We start from the raw sequence: 23,598 nt of genomic DNA on the forward strand, positions 1-23,598 counted from the left end.
AGACATTTGTGGGGAAACTGGTGAAATATTAAAAAGGTTTTTGGTTTAATGAATAGTGTTTTATCATATTAAATTCTTGGTTCTGATCATTGTAAGATGCTAACATTAGGGAAAACTAGGTGAGGGATATATGAAAATTGTAATATTTTTACAACTTTTCTGTAAATCTACCATCAGTTCAAAATAAAAAGTTAAAAGAATAAATAAAACTGTGGATATGAAGTACACCTTCTCTGCACTTTCTTCCCTTTCCAGTGCTAACTTGTAGCCTAATGCCATATTTTGATTCCAGGACAAAATTTCTACATTGTATGGTCACACTAATGAAACGTTTGAGGAATGAGAACCTATGATCTAGTGATGTCTTTTAAAACGATTGTGGTTGAGAAATAATACTTACTACATGTGCCAGAGAGTCAACTTCCAGAGTTTTGCTTTTAGGAAGGATGGGAGAACTCTTTGGAAGTTAGTCTCTACTTTGCCATTGACTTGGCTTTTTTGAATGAACTGTGTGACTAGAAAATAGTTCCTTGTTATCTGTCCTTCTCCAGGCATATGTTTTAACAGTTATAAGAGTAAAAATAATTAGAATGTGTTTAAATGCCCTTACCCTCAAAAGGAATAAAAACTGGTATTAAGGAAAACAGCAGCGATAACAGAAGCTTAAGCTTGCGAGCCCAAACTATGAGTTTTATTTAATTGCAAGTGATGCAAGCTTCGTACACATTTTCCTTCTCCTCCAAGTTCTTTAACCACTAAAACTGCCCTTATGGAGACCACGAAAATCGTAAAACGTGTTTAATTAGTAATTTATTAAATTTTCCTATCATTTGATACATTCTGCATGGAGCCTTTGAAAGGATGTTTTGAGAGTTTATTTACAATCACTGAAAGGAGATGGTTCTGTAAACCTTCAGGTAATTACCGCCTCCTTCAACTCACAACATACATGTATTTCAACATTTAAATAGAAGCCCATTTTCTTCAAAAGTAATTTTCTACTACTTTTTCATAAAAATATAAAAAAGATAACATTCATAATTTTAAAAACCTATGTTTAACCCAAATCAAGATTTTTCTACAAATAATACCTCTTTCCAAAAAGTTTAAAAGACATCACAGAATAATGTGATGTTAAACCAAATAATCTCACTACAGCAGGGTATTTTACTTTTAAGAAATATTATGCAGTATTTTTTTCACCTTCACGCTAGATTTCAACTGTGTACGTGCTATGTAAACACACCAAATTAATCCAAGTCATTCATATTTATGCAGTAGACTGTTGTATATGACCAGTTACCACATAAACTGTCATTCCACAATTGTGAAAACGGTAAAAGGCAATCTTTATGAAAGCATAAAAACATCTTAGTAAAAGGTAAGCAACATCGCTCTAATAAGAGGTGATAAAAATCACTTTTCTCCTACCTTCTTTTCCACTTTGAATGATACCTTTTATAGCATATTAACACACAAAGATATTTGTATCACTTTTACTTGTCAGCGTTATAAATGACTGCTTTCGTTTCTGATACACTGAATTTATCAAAAGGCACCAAGATTAGACTCCCAAGTAGTTTCAAAATTTTTGTTTCTTTTCAAGTTCCTTTAGAATGATTTTCCTCAGAAAAATGTATCTCTAAGAAGAAAATGAATAATACAACATAGTAACTTGAAACTTGGACCATCCGAAAGGTATAAATATATTAACAGGTTCCTTGAACTTTTCATTTAGGACAGAGTCAAAATAACTTTCTGAACATAGACATAAAAATAGAGCACATTTATAACGGTAGGAAAAGGCGTAAGCTTATAATAACAATGTATTAAATCTGACATTACGATACATGGCCAAAAGCATTAGAAAAAACACTGCCAGATACTCTGATGCATTATCCTGAAAACATGTCTGATACATAACACTAACATATAATAAAGTATAGCATTCATTTCACAGGGAGAAAACTTAAGTTTTATCACAAAACCAGATTTACTGGATTTTAGCTTTAAGTTTTAGAGATATATTTTAAAGATAAAAAAGAAAAACAAGATTCACCCTTAAAATAAAAAAGTGTATATATATATATAATCCATTATTATTAATACCTTTTATGCTCTTACAATGTAAAACATTTATAAACTTCTAGAAATTTTGGCCAGTTAACCTATTTGGCTTTAACATAGTCTAAATTCCCTTCTGAGAATCAGATTAATGTTTTCAGTCCATCAGTCCAATATGGATGGAGCAATTCTATTTCTTTTTCTTCTTCTTCGGTGGTTCATCTTCAGAGCTGCTATCTGTGCTGGTGCTGCTGCTGCTGGAAGAGCTGGAATCTGAGTCTGAATCAGAGGACGAGGACGAGCTTGTGGAAGAGGCAGAAGATGATGAACTGGAGGAGCTTTCATCAGTGTCACTGTCCTCTGAGGAGGATGAGGTAGACGTTTCTTCACTCTCTGATGAAGAGTCACTGGCTGAACTGTCACTGCTATCGCTACTGGAACTGGTTACGCTCTTAGACCTAGTAGATAATCAACAGTTATATGCATGGAAAGCGGACACTTAATAGAATGTTAATTTCACATGAACACGATATACGTATATGTATATACTGAAGATTTGCCAGTATGTTATCCCCAGATCTGATGCTTTGGGGATTGCTTAACTATTTTAACCTCTTCTCTTCCCAACTTAGCAAGGTCTTTTACTTCAGCAATTTAACTCTCTTGGATGGAGTTCAAGATACGTGTACCTAATATATTATGCTCCAGAGCAAATAATATTAGAATAAAGTTGCAGTGCAACAACTGGGTTTATTTGAACCTCACAAAGAGTGGTAAATGTTTCACAATCTTAACTACTTTAGACCTGACGTAGCTGGTCAATAATTTCTTACCAGTCTAATAACATTTTCTATTCCAAGCCAAAAGAAATTTACTATTTCCAGGTATAAGGACTCTGGAAATTTGTAGAAAAAGGAGAAATGAAGGCAGTAAATTCCAGACAGGTAAAGAGAAGAACATATCAGAAAATAGGATGATATTTAATCATAAATTGCAAACACGATTTCAGATCCAAACCTTATAACTATCACTTTAAAGTCACTCTTCCCCTCCCTCAAACTAATATTATATATTATCTATACAATATTCCTAAAGTCACACATACCTTTTTTTCTTGGTCTTTCTTTCTATGTTAGTTTCTCCAATGCTGATAAACACAAGGGGGGAAAAGGCTCCTGTTAATAGAGTGATTATACACAGCTCAGACAAACCCTTGTTATCCCCCAAACTGTTTTACATTGAAGAAAACTCTGTCTTTTATAATATGTACTCAGAGTCCAGCACTTTTTGTTCTAACCAAGTGGAAAGTTTCCTATTGTGAGCCGTATGTGGTACCTGCAGTCAATTTAACCAGCCCTTATGGTGTCTATCAACCATATCTTAGAAGCCAGGTAAGTTAGTAGTTGAGATGACTGAATGCACCAATTTGATTCTTTTTTGGTTTTGAACTTAGGTTGACATGACTACATCAACTATTTCCTAAACAACAAAACAAAGCAAATAATCGCACAACAAAAGCTGTAATTTACAATTTGAGTTTCCAGAGTCATATTATAAATGGCCATTTCATATAAAAAGAAAAGCAAACTTTAATTTAATACAACCATTTCTTTTGCTGAATGTCCCCCAAATGTTCAGTTATTTACTATTTAAAAACCAGAGACTTAATAATTCAAGAATGTATTCCCTCACATTATTTACAAAGAACAAAGTCTGGTGATTTTTGAATGAAATATACAAACGGCTTGCTGTTATATTCCTGCCAAACAACATGCAGGTTTTTAAATTACAGAATTACCTCTATTACTGTAGCACTGCCCTGCAAGTTTAACATTTCTATATTCTGGACTTATTTATATTTCCTAGGTAATGCCTCTATCCTTATTTCCTGAGTTTTTCAAATATAAATATATATTTATGTAAAGTTTTACACAATGGAGTTACTTACTGAATTGTCATTTTGGGGTAAAGTAAGTGGGGGAAGTACATTTATTAAACCACACCACAAGAATCCATGATCACTGTAATTCACATACTTCCATCATTTTATCGTTAAACAAAAAATCAGCAATTTTTATGTAACAGAGGGGTATCTAAAACTCAGGTATTCAATGTACTTTTAAGATCCAGGTACTTGTTAACACAATTAGAAAAACAAAAGTAAATATTGGGATGAAATTATTCCTAACTCTTTTACTGTTTAGGACAGAGCTCTTCAAAAATTTTTTGCTTACATTCCTAATATAAGAATTTTGAAAACTATGTATTCCCCTCATACATTTTTTATTCTAAGTTTTAATATTTGCAAAGGGTATAATCTCTGGCATATTATATATTGATAGTTTAAAAAGAAAATTGTTACATCATTTTGATAACTCTATCCAATGGAAAGTAAATGTCACAATGATTTGACACCGATTTGACACTTAAAAAAATACATGAACGAGCTTATCTTTAATAGTTGGTACTTTTACATTGTCCTTTTTCCCTCTGAACTTGTACTTTTATTCTGCTTTCCCCATAGAATGTATCCTGAATAGTTATTTCTATGCCTGAAAATTTTACCAATCACTTACGCTTCTCTGCAGCAAAAGTATAGACATAACTTGAAATTGTGTATTTTAATTACCTGTGATCATAAGGCTTTAAAAGTGTTTAAAAATTCTGAATTGAGTTACCATTGCCATTATTACTACAAAATTAATTAAAACAATGTAAAAATATTGTTTAATATTTTAGTTTATAGTTTAGTAATAGTTTAATAACTATTATACATAAAAATAATTTTATTGGAAATACATCTCTTAATGATGTGGGTTTTTTTTCTAGTTTATATATCCATGGATCTTATTGCTAGACAGTGACAAGGTTCAACGTCAATTCAATTCCCATATTTAATTTTTATCGATTTAATCCTGACAAACTTTGTTAACTTAAATAGTAGATGGGAACAGGAAGAGTTTTGTTATAGCAATGTCACTCAATTCTTTGAATTCCTCCCGTGTTATATTCTACAAGTAACAGAATGATGTATCATTAAAATATACTTTTAAATTGACAACTCAATTAGGTCCTTCTTCAATTTTGTTGGGAAAAAAAATTTTACAAAAGAATTTACTCCCAATAATTAGGGCCATTCACTTTCTCAGTACAAATAACCAGTATTTTGAAAAATCTTTGGGTTTTTATAGATGAGGACAATACACCAAGGTTAGATCAGAGATAGGTGAGAGGTATGCCTTTGAGAAATTAAAGAAGGGTTGTTGGGAAAGGGGAAGTGAAAAAGAAGAACCAGGATGCAAGTTCTCATACAGATTTATTTTTGGAAAAAGTATATATGAATGTTGATGGCCTAGAAACTGATGACTTGTCTATTCCTGCATACCCCAAGAGCTTTCGTGTCTACAAGCTGGAAGACTGTTGCCTTGAAAGTCCAGCTGTTTAAGACACTAGTATGGAGCTCACAGTCTTCCTGAAGATGTCGTTTCTCATTTAAAGGACTAAGTTGACCTGGCATCTTCCTATTTCAGTTTCTCTAAAACATATATACATAACTTATTTCACAGGAATTTAAAAAGCTTTATCTAAAGGACATAAAAGGGTAAAGAACAATTTTCCAATTTTCTTCCTACCTAATACTCCTTTTAGAAAGGAACTACTATTATTGATCTTTTACATTTCCTAAAATATTCCATTATTCCCTTTTCTTCTTTTTTAAACATAAATGATAGCATACTATATATAGTGTTCTCTACCTGGTCTGTATACTTAATATAAGTATCTTAGATACTTCTCTTGGATATCTTTTCATATCAGCTCATATAATCTACCTCAAAGTATTCTGTTGTCATGTCATTGGCAGTTTAGCCAATAAAGCAAAATCATTAAGAGCATGGATTCTGAAGAGAGGCTGATAGTTTAACACTTACCGTTTCTACTTACTAGACACTGAGCAAGTTACTGAACCTCTCCATGCCTGTTTCTCCATATGTAAAATGGGGATTAATAATAGTACTTAACTTTATGGTACAGATATGATGATTAAATAAGATAATACTCATAAAGAGCTTAGTACAGTGCCTAGCACATAGTAAGCACTCATTAAACATTAGATAGTATTCTAATCTAAATCTGTATAACCACCATGAAACATTTGGATCCTTAATAAATTCCACAAACATAAATAAAAATATTCCTTTGGATATCACATGTAAACTTACCTTTGTTGTAGTAATAATCTGTTTTCTTTTTCTTTTAAAGCTTTCTTTAGTTCTGCTGTTCTTGAAGGTCTGTGTAGGTATTTTCTTTTTCCTGTGCATTCATAAGTCCAGTGTCCAAATTCCAAGCATTTCTGACATCTTACATGTTGCTTATTTGCTTCACTACAGAGCAAAAATTAGAATACAACCTTAAAATATTCACTTGACATTTTCTGCCCTGAAAGGCACAATCTGAAGTGTAAAATGATGTCTATTTTTTAAAAATAAACATTTTTTCACTTTAAATTGTTTGTTAGATATAATCACAACATAGTATAGTGAGGGATAAAGATCATTGACCTTGAAGTTAAACAGAATCGAGATAAAATCTTCATTCCTCGGGCCGGCCCGGTGGCTCAGGTGTTTGGAGCTCGGTGCTCCTAACACTGAAGGCTGCCAGTTTGATTCCCACATGGGCCAGTGGGCTCTCAACCACAAGGTTGCCGGTTCGACTCCTCGACTCCGGCAAGGGATGGTGGGCTCTGTCCCCTGCAACTAAGATTGAACACGGCACCCTGAGCTGAGCTGCTGCTGAGCTCCTGGATAGCTCAGTTGGTTGGAGCATAAGCTCTAAACAACAAGGTTGCCAGTTCAATTCCCACACGGGATGGTGGGCTCTGCCCCCTGCAACTAATGATTGAAAAATGGCGACTGGACTTGGAGCTGATGGGCTCTGGAGAAACACACTGTCCCCCAATATTCCCCAATAAAATAAAATAAAAAAATGTTTTAAAAAAAAATCTTCATTCCTTAATTCCATTCCAGTAATGGCAGACTAGGTAACTCAGACCAACTCTTTAGCTCAGAACTAGAAAAGACAGTCAAAACATTTTAAACAACCTGCTCGGGAGAACAAGGGAGTAAAAAAATAACCAAGCCAAAATATGGAAGAAGATGGAAATTCACAGTAATCAGCTCTGTAGTTAAGTCAACTCTTGCATTGGTGTTTGCTTAACTTAAGAGGGTCAATAGTGATTTACAACAAGCAAGGAGACAAACTTTGTATCCAGAGTTAGGACTCTGAAGGGCTACAGCCGTACGTAGAGTACAGCCCTGCTGGTAGTCATCCAGGAGGCGAAGGAAAATCTTAATTCTGGAAATTGGATTAAGATACAGTAAGCAAAGAAAAACAGATGAAAGAATTGGAAAGGAAGAAATAAAACTCTCATTCCACACTGATGATGTATTATGTCCATGGCAAATCCAAAAGAATCTACAGATAAAATTTTTGAAATAATTAAAATTCATTAAGTGAGTTTAGCAAGGTTTTAGATTGGGGTCAGCAAACTTTGTCTGTAAAGGATCAGTAAATAGTTTAGGCTTTGCAGACCAAGAGGCAAAATTGAGGATACTATGTAGGCCCTTAGATAATAAGAGAGAAAACAAATTTCCACAAGTATTTTTATTAATAAAAATATTTCACATAAACGAGGTTTACTAAAAGAATAAAATTCTTTTCTAGAGGATAACATTTCACTCAGTTGAGGTTCAAAGTTAGTGTTCCCTATCATCAAATTGACATACCATAACTTTTGCTGTATTCAAAATACAAAATTTTGCTGTATTGGTAACAAAGACCAATCCTAGCACAACTGGGAGGAGATTACGCAATAGTGTGAATATCAGTAGGCAGGGACCATTGGGGGTCATCTTGGATGCTGGCAACCACATTTGATATCTCTACATGATTAGATTGAGGCCGTTACATATACATATGTAAATAGCATTCTTAGCTTACAAGCCTATTAAGAACAGGTAGCAGGCGAGATTCAGCTTGCCGAACTCTGCATTAGGTCAACACGTAAAAATCAATTGTGTTTCTATATAACAGAAACAGTTAAAAACAAAATTTTAAAAGGTGACCTTTATAATAGTCTGAAAAATATCAAGCACATCTATAAACAAATCGAAGAAAATACGTGCAAGACTTTTATGCAGAAAACAAACATTACTGAGAGAATTAGACATACAATGAGTGACAAATAGAGGGATATACTATGTTCATAGATTGGAAGACTCAATATTGTAAAAATGTCTATTCTTCCAAACTCATCTACAGATTCAAATGCTAATAAAAATCGCAACAGGTTTTTGTTTATTTGTTTTGGAATTTATTCTAAAATGTATATGGAAATACAAAAGACTAAAGATAGCCAAAATATCCTTGTAAAAGAACAAATGAAGACTTAGATTAAAAGATACTGACTTATGATAAAGCTATAATAATTAATAATGTGAGACTGTAGCAAAGATGTATAAATAAGCCAATGGAACATAACAGAATGTCCAGAAATAGACTAATGTATATATGAAAACTTAATTTATGACAAGCACGGCACTGAGAGCAGTGGAGGAAAGGACAGTGGGGAAAAGTATAAGTGGTACAGGAAACACTAGTTATGCATACGGAAAAAATAAGACTTAATCTCGACTCTCCACTATATGCACACATTCATTACAGACCAATAAAGGTTTTAAAAGATAGTAGTTTAAAAAGTGACATATTTGAGTTAAGAATTCGTAAGAAACAAAAACACAACACTAATCATAAAGGAAAAGACTAGTAAATTATACTAAAATTTAAAATTAAGAATTTCTGTTCATCCAAATGTATTATGAAGAGAGTTAAAAGGGAAGCCAAAAAGTAGATATTTGCAACATACCACGAGTCCCCCCCCAAAAAAAAATGTATACACATGACTTGTATTCATCTTTTGTTATTGGTATATATTGGGGATTACAATTTTAATAGTTTTTTCCTTTCTTAGCATGTGTATACATTTTTTTAGTACCCTCTATATATAACCAACGGCCTCTTCTCCAGAGTACACAAAGAACTCCTACAAATCAAGAAAATGATGGATAATAGAAAAATAAGATGAAGTGGAAAATGTAAAGAAAGTATAAAAATGGGAATGGAAAATACAAATTAATAAACATGAAAAGGTACTCATTACTAATTAAAGAAAAGAAAGTTAAAACCCCAATAAGATAGAACTAGACACCCACCAGAAAGACTGAAATTAAAAACTGGCAACAGCAAATGTTAGCAAGGATATACATAGCAAGAGGAACTCTCATTGTTAGTACCAATGCAAATTGGTAGGACCATTTTGAAAAAAATTCACTATAATTAAAGAGATACACACTCTATTGTAGGTATTTATGCAATAGATACCCATGCACAACTATATTATATAACATGTAGAGGAATATTGCTTCCCTTTATGTAGCTTTTGAAAAATTTGAAACAATTACCTTACAGAAAAATTGCAAGTGCAGTTCAAAGAACTACTTTTCCTGAAACATTTATAAGTTGCCAACCTGATGCCTCATCAACCGGATTCCTGTGTATGTCTATTAACATTCTCCTACATAACAATGTCACCATCATAATCAAGAAATTAGTGTTGATACAGTCCTACTACTTAATCTTAAGCTTCACTGAATTTCCCAATAATGTTCTTTATAGCAAAATCCAGTTCAGCATTAATATTGCACTTGTTGTCATGTCTCTTTAGTCTCCTTTTGTCTGGAAGAGTTTCTCAGTTGTGTCTTGCCTTCATAACCTTGACACTTTTTGAAGATTACAGGCCAGTTATTTTGTAGAATGTGCTTCAATTTGAGTTGGAGAATTTGCTTCCAAGCTCACTCATGTGGCTGTTAGCAGGAGGCTTCAGTTCCTTGCCATGTGGGCCTCTCCATAGGGCTGCTCGCAACACAGCTTTCCCCAAAGTGAGTGACCAAGACAACTCAAGAAAGCAGTCAGTCTTTTATAACCTAATCTTGGAAATGATATACCACTTTTGCTGTATTCTGTTAGTACCAAAGACCAATCCTAGTACAATGGGGAGGAGACTACACAAGAGTGTGAATACCAAGAGGCAGGGAATATTGGGGGAGGAGGGTCATCCTGGAGGCTGGCAACCACATTTGATATCTCTACATGATTAGATTCAGGCCATGCATCTTTGGCAGGAATATAAGAGAAATGTGCTGTGTTCTTCTCATTGCATTCCTGTTAGGTGACACAGGACTTCACTGTCTTGTTACTGATGGTATTCACTTTGATGACTTTGTTAAGGAGAGTCACTAGACTTCGCATTGTAAAGTTACTTTCTGTCCTTTCAAAAATTTTGGTGGTTTCAAATTCTGTCCACAAATTGTCTAATGCTCCTCACTTCAAGAGGTGGAGCCTAAGTCCCCTCCCCTTGCATGTGGCTCAGACTTAGTGACTTGGCTTCTAACAGAATAAAGCAGAGTGACGGAGTGTGACTTTGAAGATCAGGTTATGTGGCTGCCCTGTCATGAAGATGCTCAAGCAGCATCTAGGGAGGCCCATGTGATGAGGCACCGAGGCTTCCTGCCGAGAGCGCTGTGAATGAGCCATCCTGGAAGTAGATCATCCAGTCCTGATCAAGCCTCAGACGACTGCAACCCCTGGCAAAATCCTGACCCCCACCATGTGGGAGAGGCCGAATCACAACCACTCAGCTACGTCACACCTGAACGCCTGACCCACAGAAACTGAGATAATGTTTACTATTGGAAGTCACTAAGTTCTAGGATAATTTGTTATACAACAATTGATGACTAATATAATAATTAATAAACGTACTTTGTCCCCCACAACTAGATTGAAAAACAAGGACTTGACATGGAGCTGATGGGTCCTGGAAAAACACACTGTTCCTCAATCTTCTCCAATTAAAAAAAAATAAAAATACCTGTAAATGTACTTTGTGACTTGGTACTTGACAGTACATAAATATCCTACTCATCAAATTTTTAATTCCTTTATTCATCTATCAGTATGAACTCATATTTTTCTATTTTATTCAACGAGTTGTAATTCATTACCATGATTTCTTTTGATGCTCAGATTGTCCTAGATTTGGTAAGTGGGAATCCTTTCAAGCTGGATTCTGTATTCTTTTGATATGGCTCCTTCATTCTTTGAGCATTTCCTTGCTTTCTGGTACAAAAACAAAAATTCCCAACTCATCTTATACTTTCCCTGCCCCAGCCTGAAACCAGCCTGATGGAAGGAGCGCTAATGACACTTAGAGTCAAGATGAGGGCACGTGTGTGCTCACTGTTATTGGGATATTGCTGCTCCCAGGTACTGGACAGAGATAGCGAACACGCACACGCACGCACGCACGCACACACACACACCCTATTCATCTATCAAATATACACATTTACATCTATATTTAATTACATATTTGAAAACCATGAATTCATACCAATATGTTTAATTCCAACCCAAACCCTTCACAGGGTTTACTCTATTCTTTCCTTCTCCATACTTCCTTCTTCAGTGAGAAATCTGGCTCCCGTTAGATTTACTTATTTCTTTTCATATAACCAATTGTCCATTGCTGCCACTGCTGCCCCTTCCGCACTACAGATGTCCTCTTTACTTCACTTGGGATCTGATACTCTTCGCTGTCCTCCCCACCCTCCATACGACATGTCCCTCACTCTGCTGGGGCTGCCTCCCACTGCCAGGCCAGGTCCCCTCATGTGGACATATTTCTCTCCCTCTTTAGGCTCTGACACCCTGTACCAAATTACACCCCCCCACGCCAGCCCGTACATATTCTCCTTACTCGGGTAACAACTCGAGCTGAATTTCCCCCGTGTGGACACTTCCCTCTCTGCTTGGGATCTGACACCCTGTACTGGACCTTCTCCCCACTGGATGCCCCTTACACTCTGCTGACACTGCAGGCCAGTTCATGCCCTGTGTGGATGCCCTCCTTGCCCCACTTCACATGAATACTCCAATGCCAGGTCAACTCTCTGTATGGATACCTACACTGCTCTACGCCACCTAATGGCTTCAGGATTGACTTGTTCAAGCAGGGAAGAGGAAGAGGGAGAACTGTAAGAATATTCTTAGTAGCATGCTTTGTAACATCCTCAAAATTGGAAATAACATCAAAGTAGAATGGATAATTTGTGGCATAGAATACAGTGGAATACTACATAGTAATAAAAATAAACAAACCAGCTTAACATAACTTAGATAGATCTTAGATATAAGAAGCCAGACTCAAAAGAATTCAAATTGTCTGATTCTGTATAAAGTTCAAAGACACACAAAATTAAACTCTAATGCATTAAATCTAAACTCCAGTTAGACGGTAAGTGTATAGAGAAGCAAGGAAGTAATCATCATAAATTTTAGGTGAGTGGTTACCTTTAGAAAGGAGAGAGGTTGTGATTGGGAAAAGGCCTTGGGGGCTTCTGGTATATTGAAATTGTTCTATTTCTTGATTTTGGAGATGGTTGCTTGACTATATGAATTTGTCGGAACTCACAGAATTGTATATTAAAAAGGATGAATTTTGCTCTATGTAAATTAAACCTCAATAAACTTGACTTAAAAAAATGTCTAAAATTCAGTTGCATAAATATTTACTATTGGAAGTACAATGTGGTTTATAAGAGTAAACCTAACTATCCAACAACAAAGGAAATGGCCAAAACGTTATTGTACATCCATAAAGAACACTATAAGGCCATTTAAAATACTAAACATGGCCTAAAAGGTTATACGCTAAAATGTAAACAATGACTATCTTTGGGGTAGAGTTTTTTTTTTTTCTTAGCTGTATTTTCTAACTTGTCAACAACGAACATAGATTGCATGTGAAATCATGAAACAAATGTTGAAGTATACTTTTAAAATAACATATAACTACGGAGTACACAAGAGTGGTAAAGGCCTATAAGAGAAATATCTGAAAGACTCCTGTCCAAATGAGTTGTGACTAGTGAAAAATATCGAGAACATTCAAAATTGTTTTATTTATAGCATAAATATTTTTTATGTTATATTTAAAGCATAAATAATCAAAAAAGGAATAGGTTTACTATTTGGGGTACTAGGCAAACAGGCCACCATATCATGTTATGGGCTAGGAGAACAAGCAGGACTATTTTTATCTCGCTTCTGTCTGAACTCAACACAATTATATGCAAATACAAAGAGTAAAACTGAAGCCCAAGATCCTTGAGGAGTGGGTAGTAGAGCCCTTATCCATTCTGAATGTGTTTTAAGTCACATGGCCCAGGTGATTGTTCCTGGACATACCAGACATTTTCCAGGTGAGACTGCTGTACTGTTACAGGTAATCTGGGGAACTCTGGCAAACAGGAGTGGTGCTGAAAGACAGGAAGTAGGCAAATGCTGTTTTGAATTTTGAAGTGGGGAGAAGGATAGATTTCCACAAACTAGACCAGTGAACTTTACATCCATCCATTTCAGGCAAAATTCTGGCTGGATTTATTAAATCCACTCAGAGAAAAAAGCTATCATTGCTAGATATCACATCATGAATAAGGCATCTTGGAAAGTCTCTCACAATGTCCTTCTGAATAAAACAGAACAATCAGGTAGGTCAGCTGAACATCATGGACAAAGAGCACTGTTTAATGGGTTGAAGTCAGTTATACAGAGAGGTATCCAGGGATGGTCTGCAGGGTTTGGTCCTCAGCTTGGTCTTATTCAACATTTTCATAAATGATTGGGATGAGGACCCAGAAGTGCATCTATCAAACCTGCAGATGACACAAAGCTGAGAGGGGCAGCTAATACGACCGATGACAGAATCAGGAGCCAAAAAGGTCTTGACAGGCTGGATCTCTGTGTCGATGATGAGGTGAAATTTAACAAGGGTAAAAGTCAGTCTAACATTTAAGTCCAGAAAATCAAGATAAATATGAGTACAAGACAGGGGAAGCTTGACTTGATGGCAATTCAAATGGAAAACACTTAGGGTTTTTAACTGACTGAAACCACAGAATTGGTCAAAAGCTGGGAAGTTAGAAAGGAGCAGGGTTTAGCTTCATAAATCTTATTTTCATTTTAGTTCAATATAAACTTTTTGATAGATTTGAAAAACATAACAGGCTACTGCAGGAGGTGAATATGTCCAACTGGAGGTCTTGAAGCCAAAGTTAGATGACTAGCCTGGATGCTGAAGAGAGTAGTGGAATGTAGGGGAGTGTTGAGTAGAAGAAATGACCAACAGTGCTAAGATCCTACAATCTACTTACATATGAGTACATGTAATTACAATTTACAAAGTGAAAATAATCTCATTTCAATTGATTTAAAGTTAAGTCCCTGAAGATCTGCTGCATGGGGAGTTCAAATTTAGCCTTTTTTTTTCCCTTTTACATCCCCCCTTTCCTCTGTAAGTCCAAAGACTTTTTAAAAGAAAGACAACAGTACTTTCTCACTTCTCATGACTAACTTAAAAACAGTTTAAAATTTGTTATTATAGAAGATTTCCTCTTTACAAATAAAATTAAACCTCTTTGATAACTATAAAACTAAAAGCAAAGGCTCCTTTTCTGCTTTTCCCCCCAAAATATTCCCCAAACTCTCCTGGACGCCTGTAGCCACTAAAAGCCCGTCTACTCTGACTCCCTGGGGACTTACGGTCTATATACCCTGACAGCTTTTATTATACACCATATGTTTTCTTAGCAACAAAAGCAAAAGCTCCTAAAGGTAAGATTTGTCTTTTACTTCTGTGTAGCTCATGTAGAAACAGAACATTTGTTTAACTTACTGATATTTCTAAAATAATAAATAGCAATATTGTTTAGGCGCTAAAAGTCCTACTTTCACGTCATATTTAGAGTGGACATTGGTTGGTTTTGCTAATCTAGCATTCATTACCTGCTCTGACCTACCCACCCCACTCATGATTGGTTTATAGAAATCCATTCAAGTGTATTGGGAAAAGAATGAGATCTAAGTCAATCGGTTTCACCACCCCAAAGACATGGTCTAGAGTTGGGCATGTAACCCAATCTACACCAATGAGATGCCACCAACTTGAAGTTGAGAGGATATAAAGGGTCCTAGATACTGCAGCCATCTTGGGACCAAAGGAATGAACATATCCAACTATGGAACTGACACCCAAAAGATAACACCTGAGAGTTAGAGAGTGGACCCTGGTGACATCATTTGGTCTGCCTATTAAGTATCATTATCACTCCATTCTTGATCTCAGAACTGACTTCAAAACCGTCTTCCTCCACTAAGCATACTACATACACTGATGCCCTCAATCGATACCCTTATGCTCAAGGAACTCTTCTCATCTCGCATGAGAGACAGTCTGATGGAGGGAAGAGAATGAAAAGGGCCCTTAGAATTAAAAATAAATAAATAAATAAATATAAATATAAATATAAATATATATATATATATAAATATATACATAAACATATATGCTAGCAGAATGTGAGTGATATATTACAGACGTATAAATGGTGATGGCATGAAATGCCGAGAGAATAGAAAAGTGGCAGACATTTGGGCGTGCGGGTTGATAGAAGAAAAAAGGCTTTACAAGAAAGGGGCAATCTGGAAGAACTCCTGTACTATCTGTCCACGGCAAAAGTTTTGTGCCTCTCTCTCTCACTCATTCACCACAATGGTCATTTTTCAGTTCTGAAAAACTAAATTCTTTCCTGCATCAAAACAATTATTCCACTGTCTCAATGCTCTTTCCCTAAATCCTCTCATGACTGGCTCTTTTCTCACACTTTCAGTCTCTTCAAACGTCCCCTCTTCAGAAATACCTTTCCAGTCCAACCAACATAACTTGGGCCTTTCTCTTTTTCCATCACCTATTTCCTTCAAAGTGCTTATCACCAACTGTATTTACTTACAATGTTTAGTTTATCAACTCTTCCCACTACTAGAATGTAAGCTCCCTGAAAGCAGGGTTTGTCTTGAATACTTCATCTTTATACCAAAATCTGGCACAGTGGTAGGTAATGAATAAATCAGTATTTATTGACGAGAATGAATGGCAGAAAAGTGAGACTATCGCTCGGGAGAAAAGTTGGCGTTGTAGTCAGGCTGTTCCTAGGGAAGGCAATCGTAAGGGGGCACGAAAAGCCAGCTAGGCTAGAGTCTGCAGACGTCGGCGAGAGTAGGGGGTCAGGACAGGGCTCCAGGCTCCCTCCGGCCAAGCGTGGGGTGAGCGGGCAGGCAGGTGGGCAAAGGGACACAAACTACTTAGCGACTAACTCCTGCGGTTCCCTTCCGGGAAACCAAACTCGAGGCTCTCTTCAGAACCCCCCTAGTCCCGCCCCGTGGATCTTACGCAGCCCTCTTCTACGAAATCGCTGGCCCATGGGCACCAAACTTACTGCCCGCGCCCCCCGGGAGCAGGCAACGTGTGAGAAAAACGGCCACCCTCTGCCGGTACCCACTGAGAATCCGACACTGGTCCCGCATCTTGGCGCCCGCTCACCCGCCGGCTGACGCGCTTCTCCCCGCCCCGCCCGCCCCCCCGACCGAGACCCTCACTTACGCTTGTCTCCGGGCTATGAGCCGATGCATGGGAGTCGCCATCTTAGTGCGGTTAAGGCCTGCCGCGCTGGGTTTTGGGAAACTCCTGGGGTGGGCGGGGACTTCGAACGGTGACGGACGCAGGAGTGGGCGGAGCTTGTCTTGCCTCGCTGGCTTCTGGGACTGTTTTTGGGGCAGGCCGTGTGCTACTGTGTCTGCCTTGTGGGTCTCTGGTTTGGGGAAAGGGAGTGAGGCCCGTTGTCTGGCCTGAACAGGGTTTTGAAGGTTGGGTACTTGTACGGTTGTTCAAACCCTTGAACAACACGGGCTTGAACTGTGAGGGTCCATTCAGATACGATTTTTTTCAATAAATACATTTGGCCTTTCTTATCCACCAGCATCCACAGGCTTCACATCCATGGTTTCAACCAGCCATGAATCAAAAACTGTTTTTGCATTTCCAACCTCGATTCCCAAACACAGATGGAAAATACTGTTTTTGATCTGCAGATGTGAAGGGCCTACTGTAGAGTCAAAAGTTGTGCACGGATCCGGGGTCCGGGCCTCCCAACTGCGTTGTTCAAGTCAACTGTATTTTGCGTGGAGAGGCAGGAAAGAACATTCTTCACAAGGAAACTGTGTATATATATGTGTGTGTGTGTATATATATATATATGTATAATTATATGTAAACGCATAGTTTTTATGTGTAGATAGGTATATATAGTTATATATGTATGTATATGCACACACAAAGAAGAAAACTGCAGTGTTCAGAAAACGACTTAGTCTGGAAGCCAAAATAAAAAGGAATGTATTGAATAGGATTGGAACCATCATTTGAAAGACTAAATTTAGCAAACCAAAAAGTGAAAATACATGTTAATTATATATTTGTGTATTTCATAGGGGTGTTACAAGGACCAAATGATATGTAAGTAAAGATGCTTTGTCAACATGAAAAAGATTATACAAATGCTATTAATTATTTAGTATATTTTTAGCATTTAGTGTCAGATCATAGAGATTTTATTACTTTAAATCCACAGTCTTTGAAACATAACTTTTTGAACTATATGTATGTTTCTGAGTCTCCGTTTTTTTCAATTAACTGTTACCATGTAGGAACTGAGGATAAAGCATTGAATGAATAAAGTTCTTGTACACATGGAACTTTCTGCAGACAATAAACAAAGGCAATGTAGAGCATAAATACTCTAAAGAAAAATAGTTGAGTGTAAGGGGGTGAAAAATTATTTAGCATTTGGAGATAGACTTTTGAGTACATCTTTCTATTTGAAAAATGGAACCTTAAAAAAATACAGACTCTTGCTATCTGTTCTGTTCTTTAGCTTGCTTTTTTCATTCCTCAGTGTACTTATGGACATCTTTTCCTGTATAAGCACATACAGATTTAATTCATACTTTTTATATATTACGTTATATGGACTACATGGCTATTCCACAATTTATGCAACCAGTACTGTATTGGTGAACAATTCGATCATTCACCACAGAGATGCAATGAACAGATGTTTAAGCACTCACCTGTGTTTCTGTAAGATGACTTCCTAGAAGTAGAATTGCTGGGTCAAAGGATATGTGCACTTTTAATTTTGATAGATTTTACATAAGGCCCTAGAAATAGGCTGTACCCAAAACTGCTTCCTCATCTGACCTGAGAACGGTCAAACTTTAACTTTTGCCTATCTAATAAGCCAATATGATGTATTACTGATGAGGTTAAGTACCTTTCGTATGATCATTGAAGACCTATCTTGCATGAATTATCTTTTCATGAAAGACAATTCACAAAAAATAGCAAATTCTCTGCTATTTTTCTATTGGATTTTATCTTTTTAATGTTGACTTATAGAAACTTTTAATATTTTACGTACAAACCCTTTGTTTTATTTTTACAAACATTTTTCCTATTTGTTCTCTTTTCATTTTGTGATCATTTACCCTCTACATAGGCATTAAGTTGTTATGTGGGCATTTTTAACAATCTTTTTCTTTATGGGTTCCTAGATTTGGCTAATGTTTAGAATGGCCTTCTATGTCCTAAGATTATTAAAATATTTTCTTGTATTTCATTGTAATTCTTTAACTACAACTATGATTATATTCTTAACCCTAATTTTTAGTATTTGAAGCACCATTGACTAAATAATCTATCACTTTTTTATTGATTTGAAATGCTACTTTCTCATATACTAAATATGCACAAATTTAGTTTGCTTGGATATTATATTTTCTTCCAAATTTCTATTTGTGCCAGTATTTGTCATTGTTTGAATTTCCATTGTTTTATAGGGCATTTTGATATCTGATAAGGCAAGTCCCTCCTAATTAGTCCTTTTTCCCTCAATTTTTTTGTTACTCCTAGGCATTTACTTTACTGGATGAGCTTTATTCTCAAGTTTTCAAGTTTTCTACGAAACAATATTGAGATTTGGGGGTGGCTGGTTAACTTAGTTGTTTAGAGCGTGGTACAAATAACACAAAGGTTGGCAGTTCAATCCCCGCGAGGGCCACTGTGAGCTGCAGCCTCCGTAAAAAAAGAAAGAAAAAAAAATGGACAGGAGGGCCTTTTTAAAAAAAGAGCAACAACATTAAGATTTATTAGTCAGCTAATTTTAAAAGTAATTGCATTATAGCAAAGGTGAAAAGGCAAGACACATATGAAATATAACAAATCAAAAGGAGGAAGCAAATGAGATTATTTGCGATGATTTGTTTGCACACCTGGAAAGCCTACAAGAATTAATCAAAAACTTCTAGAGAGTTCAACATAGGAGTCACACACACAATACAATAATAACTCTGTTTATTAATGGCAAGACCAAACCACTGTAGCTGTTTCCCACTGAGGCTCATGGGCTTGACGGACCCTCAGCTTTGTCCAGAGGCACAGGCTAAAATCCAGATGCTAGGTTTTATAGACCTGAATGGGTAGAAGCTGAAAAAAAACTTAAAAACCCTTGGGAAAGCAGCAAGTAACTTCTATCTGGCAAGAGTGAACACTTTATTGGTCTTTAATCAGACTATTCCTTTGTTCTAGGAAAACCTCCTTCAAAGTGTCTTCCAGTTATGTACGTATGATGTCTCAAAGAACTCAGGGAAGGATGGATATAAAAGGCATATATGAAGGGAGAGCTGCATCTCTCTGGACTGGGTTGCTTTTCGTCAGGATGGTTGTTTCCTGCCCTGACCCTGACCTGTTTATGAGCACCTGTGGTTAGAGCTGAGCACAGAGCAGGGCCTGCTTTGTGGGCACGCAAATTACACAGCACACAGGGCCTCTCCTTAGAAAAGTCCCACACTTGGCTTGATTCTCTGCTACTGCCATGTTGAAATTCTTAAAAACTTTTGAACAGGAAGTCCCGAATTTTAATTTTGCACCTGGCTCTATACATTATGTAGCTGATCCTGCACCAGAAGTTGGTAAATGTATTTTTACAAGACACTGTGAGACTGAGCTTAATGAAAACTTGCTCCACCAGGACCAGCAGAGGAAAGAGAAATGATCCTCCCATTTTTCTTAGAATTCAGAATCAGTCTTTTCTCTGAAGATTGGTAGCTATTGTCAAAAACCTCCCAAACCAAAACAAAACAAAAAAACCCACTTTTTTTTTTAAATCCTGGTGCAAAATCAAATGTGGGTTCTCCCTTCATATGCCTTTGCATATAAGAAAAAGATAGTTATTTTTCTTCCAGTAGGATAAGAAAATTTCACTGACTTGGCTCATTAAGGGAGAAGTTCAGAGCAGGGAGACAATTTGTTTTGTAAAGACGGTACTGGGGGAAGGGCATTTAGGCACCTGTGGGTATAAGGCTCTGGTTTTCTGAAAAGAAGATGGTTCTTACACCCATCTCTGGGCGTGGGGGTGAAAGTGGTGCCTGAAGCTCCCTGGAATGGGGTGAGAGCTGCCTTCCTTGGTTATTGCCACTTTCCAAAAGGGCTTGAAAACTGCATACTCAAAAGCTGTGTCACATCCTCTTATCTTCAGACACACCTGCTTGGGTTCCTCAGAGTCCTTGGGCCTTGATGCAATACTTTGCTGTGACATACATAGCTGTGAATCCAGAATTTGCTGGTTTCCTCTCTGGTGACCAACTTATCTGCAGTAGGAGAGAAGGAAGTTGACCTGCTGAGTGAAGCAGAGATGAGAGGCAGAGAAAGAAAGAAAAAAAAAACCTACCTAGACCTGATATTTTCTCCTTGGATTCTTTGGGTTATCATAGCTTCCCTTCAGTAAATCCCTTTTGTGATTAAGATGGTTCAAGTTGGGTTTCTGGTTTTTGCCCCCAAAGAATTCTTGAAGGTACGGTTTATCCCCCTTTTATAAATGAAGGGACTGAGACTCAGACCCTGGATATTGGAGCCAAGTTTACCTAGTTCTCTAAGTGCACTGAAGCCCTTACTACAAGTCTCTCAGATGTCTTTGTTAAATATTTTATTCAAGACCCACATCCCTGAGCTTTTTCCATCACACACCTCTCCCTCCCCTCCAGCCAGTTTTGTTTATTTTGAGATAATATAGAACCACTTTTTATCATTTAGGATTCAATTGCAAGAGACAGAAAATACAACTTGGCCTAAATAAACACAGACTTTATTGGATAGCTCATAGTCCTGAAGGAGGAATTGCACACCAGCCTTCAGGTCTTGAACCAGAAAAGTGCATATCTTAGTCCCGAGATCCTGTGTGCTACCCCTTTGGGCTACTGCTGCCAGCAGTGATCAGGGTGAATCCCTGCTGGAACCATGTGCCTCATCTCAACACCAAAGTCCCCTGGTAAGAGTTCGCTTGGCTTCTTAGGGACGTGTGCCCATCCCTCTAGACACAGGGAAATTGACACCTTTTTTTAGGGGCTAATGACACCTACAAGGAACTTGGGATCCCACAATTAACAGCCCACCAGAATGAGGAATATTAGAAGAATACCTCAAGGAATGAATGGGGAGAAATGAAAATAAAAGATGTACATTATGTCCCATAATAGGACCATTCTACAAGATCTTTCCATATAAATTTGTCACACCTAGGTACAGGGGGAAAGGTAACACAGCGTTTTGCAAAGGCATGCAAGCAGCCAAACTTTTAGAAATGCCATTACAGTGAATGCAAAGGAAACCAGCTGAAATGAAAGCCTCCGTTTCAGCTCTCTTCCTGTCTCCCTTTTCTGGTGAGGATGATAAACTTCTGTGCTCTAGATCCAAACATTTTAATTGCCAAGTCAATTAAATATATGATGATTGTTTTATTAAAGTTCATGTGAAATTCGGACTGAGGCTGTAATATTTCTTCCAGACAAATCTGCATTCATCAAACTTCTCTGTCTGTCCACCCCCTCCACTGCACCTTCCCTTCGGACATGGGTCCTGAGACTAAAATGACTATTCCAGTTTGACCTTAATAGTATTGACCCTCCCTAACCCCCACCTTTTCTTTCTTTTAAAAACAAGTAATCTATTTTCCTTCCTTCCTTTCTTTCTTTCTTTTCTTTCTTTCTTTCTCTCTCTCTCTTTCTTTCTTTTTTTTTTTTTAATTGGGGAACAGTGTATTTTTCCAGCCTCCATCAGTTCCATGTCAAGTCGTTGTTTTTGTTTTTCAATCTAGTTGTGGGTGGCAGGGTGGGGGAGGGTGGAGGAGCCCTGCTCAGTTCCAAGTCAAGTAATTGTTTTCAATCTAGTTGTGGAGGTCACATCTCACTGGCCCATGTGGGACTCGAACTGGCTACCTTGGTGTTATGAGCACTGCGTTCTAACCAGCTGAGACAACCGGCTGCCCACTGTGGCTCAGCTCCAAGCTCAAGCTGTTGTTTCTCACTGGCCCATGTGGGAACCAAACTGCAAAACCTTGGTGTTATAAGCACTACAGCTCCAACCACTGAGCCAAACACCCGCCCACAAGTAATCCATTTTCATTATGGAAAAACTTTCATTATTGATAGAGGATTCTGGTGTCTTGTGCCCAGAGATCTTGGTCTCACATACCCGAAGAATGAGAACGCAGACTCGGTAGGAGAGATAGAGGAGCAAAGATTTTTATTAAAGCAAAAGTACAGCTCTTTTACAAGAGGGGGTACCCGGAACTGGGATGCCTGCTAACTAAGGCAAAAAGCTGTTATTTTTATACTTTTTCCTGCATGCTTGGGGAAGGAAGTTGGCTCCTTCTGATGGATTTTGTCTGTCAGATTTGCTCTGTTTGTCCAGCCTGAAGGGGTTTATGAAATAACCCATTTATCCCCAGAGTGCTATTACATTGTCACCCTGGAGTGAATGAGTCATTTCTGAATGTGGAGTTCCAAGATATGGCTGCCTTTGTTTATTCTACCAGGGACTTCCCTGTTTACCTAACAACATGATAGCTATCCTGTCTCATTATGAAAATAGAGATTAAGAAAAAATAATGTATATTACCTCCCACTACCTACAGACAGAGATTTTTGAGATTCTCTTTTGGGAAATGTAGATATTTCTTATATCTACGACTGAATATTAACTAATTATAACACATTTTAAAATATCACAGACTATATCAGAGCTTCAAATTTACTTGGTTGAACTTTGTTTGTTAACAGTATATATTGCAAAACGATCACCACAGTAAGTCTAGTCAACATCCCTATGAAGGGCTTTTTATCACTGATAAATTCTGAAAAGGCATTTTAATCCCCAGCATTTTTACATGAAGATACTTACTGCACTTGGCAAATTGAGTTTTAAATATGGTGGATTTAAGAATAAATAAATAAATAAATAAATAAATAAATAAATAAATAAGAAAGGAAAAATACACACAAAAAAATGTGGTGGATTTATTAGTCAGGGCTACTCAGGTTGCAAGTGACAGACACCAAAATCAAAGTAACTCTTGTAAAAACAGGGATTTAAGGTGTGGATACTAGTAGATGCCAGAACAGGACAGCTCC

General features: G+C 37.0%; 1 protein-coding gene across 1 annotated transcript; it reads right to left on the bottom strand.

The window, feature by feature from the left end:
• Nucleotides 1–792: 792 nt before the first annotated feature.
• Nucleotides 793–16,778, bottom strand: ZCCHC10 (zinc finger CCHC-type containing 10). The gene is made up of 4 exons (XM_019756141.2): nt 16,679–16,778; nt 6,285–6,446; nt 3,170–3,211; nt 793–2,522 (listed from the first exon to the last, which is right to left on the bottom strand). Exons 1-4 carry the CDS (start codon nt 16,717–16,719, stop codon nt 2,255–2,257), a joined length of 513 nt encoding a protein of 170 aa, XP_019611700.1. The 5' UTR covers nt 16,720–16,778; the 3' UTR covers nt 793–2,254.
• Between the last annotated feature and the right edge of the window lie 6,820 nt (nt 16,779–23,598).

The sequence above is a fragment of the Rhinolophus sinicus genome, linkage group LG10, assembly GCF_036562045.2.
Source record: "Rhinolophus sinicus isolate RSC01 linkage group LG10, ASM3656204v1, whole genome shotgun sequence".
Lineage (NCBI taxonomy): Eukaryota > Metazoa > Chordata > Mammalia > Chiroptera > Rhinolophidae > Rhinolophus > Rhinolophus sinicus.

Excerpts from the sequence above, each read along its gene's own strand:
- ZCCHC10 (XM_019756141.2), bottom strand. The coding sequence starts at position 16,719 with ATGGCGACTCCCATGCATCGGCTCATAGCCCGGAGACAAGC. Across the intron at positions 6,447-16,678 it reads CTCATAGCCCGGAGACAAGC|TGAAGCAAATAAGCAACATG; the intron begins GTAAGTGAGGGT and ends TTTGCTCTGTAG. Across the intron at positions 2,523-3,169 it reads AGAAAGACCAAGAAAAAAAG|GTCTAAGAGCGTAACCAGTT; the intron begins GTATGTGTGACT and ends ATTATCTACTAG.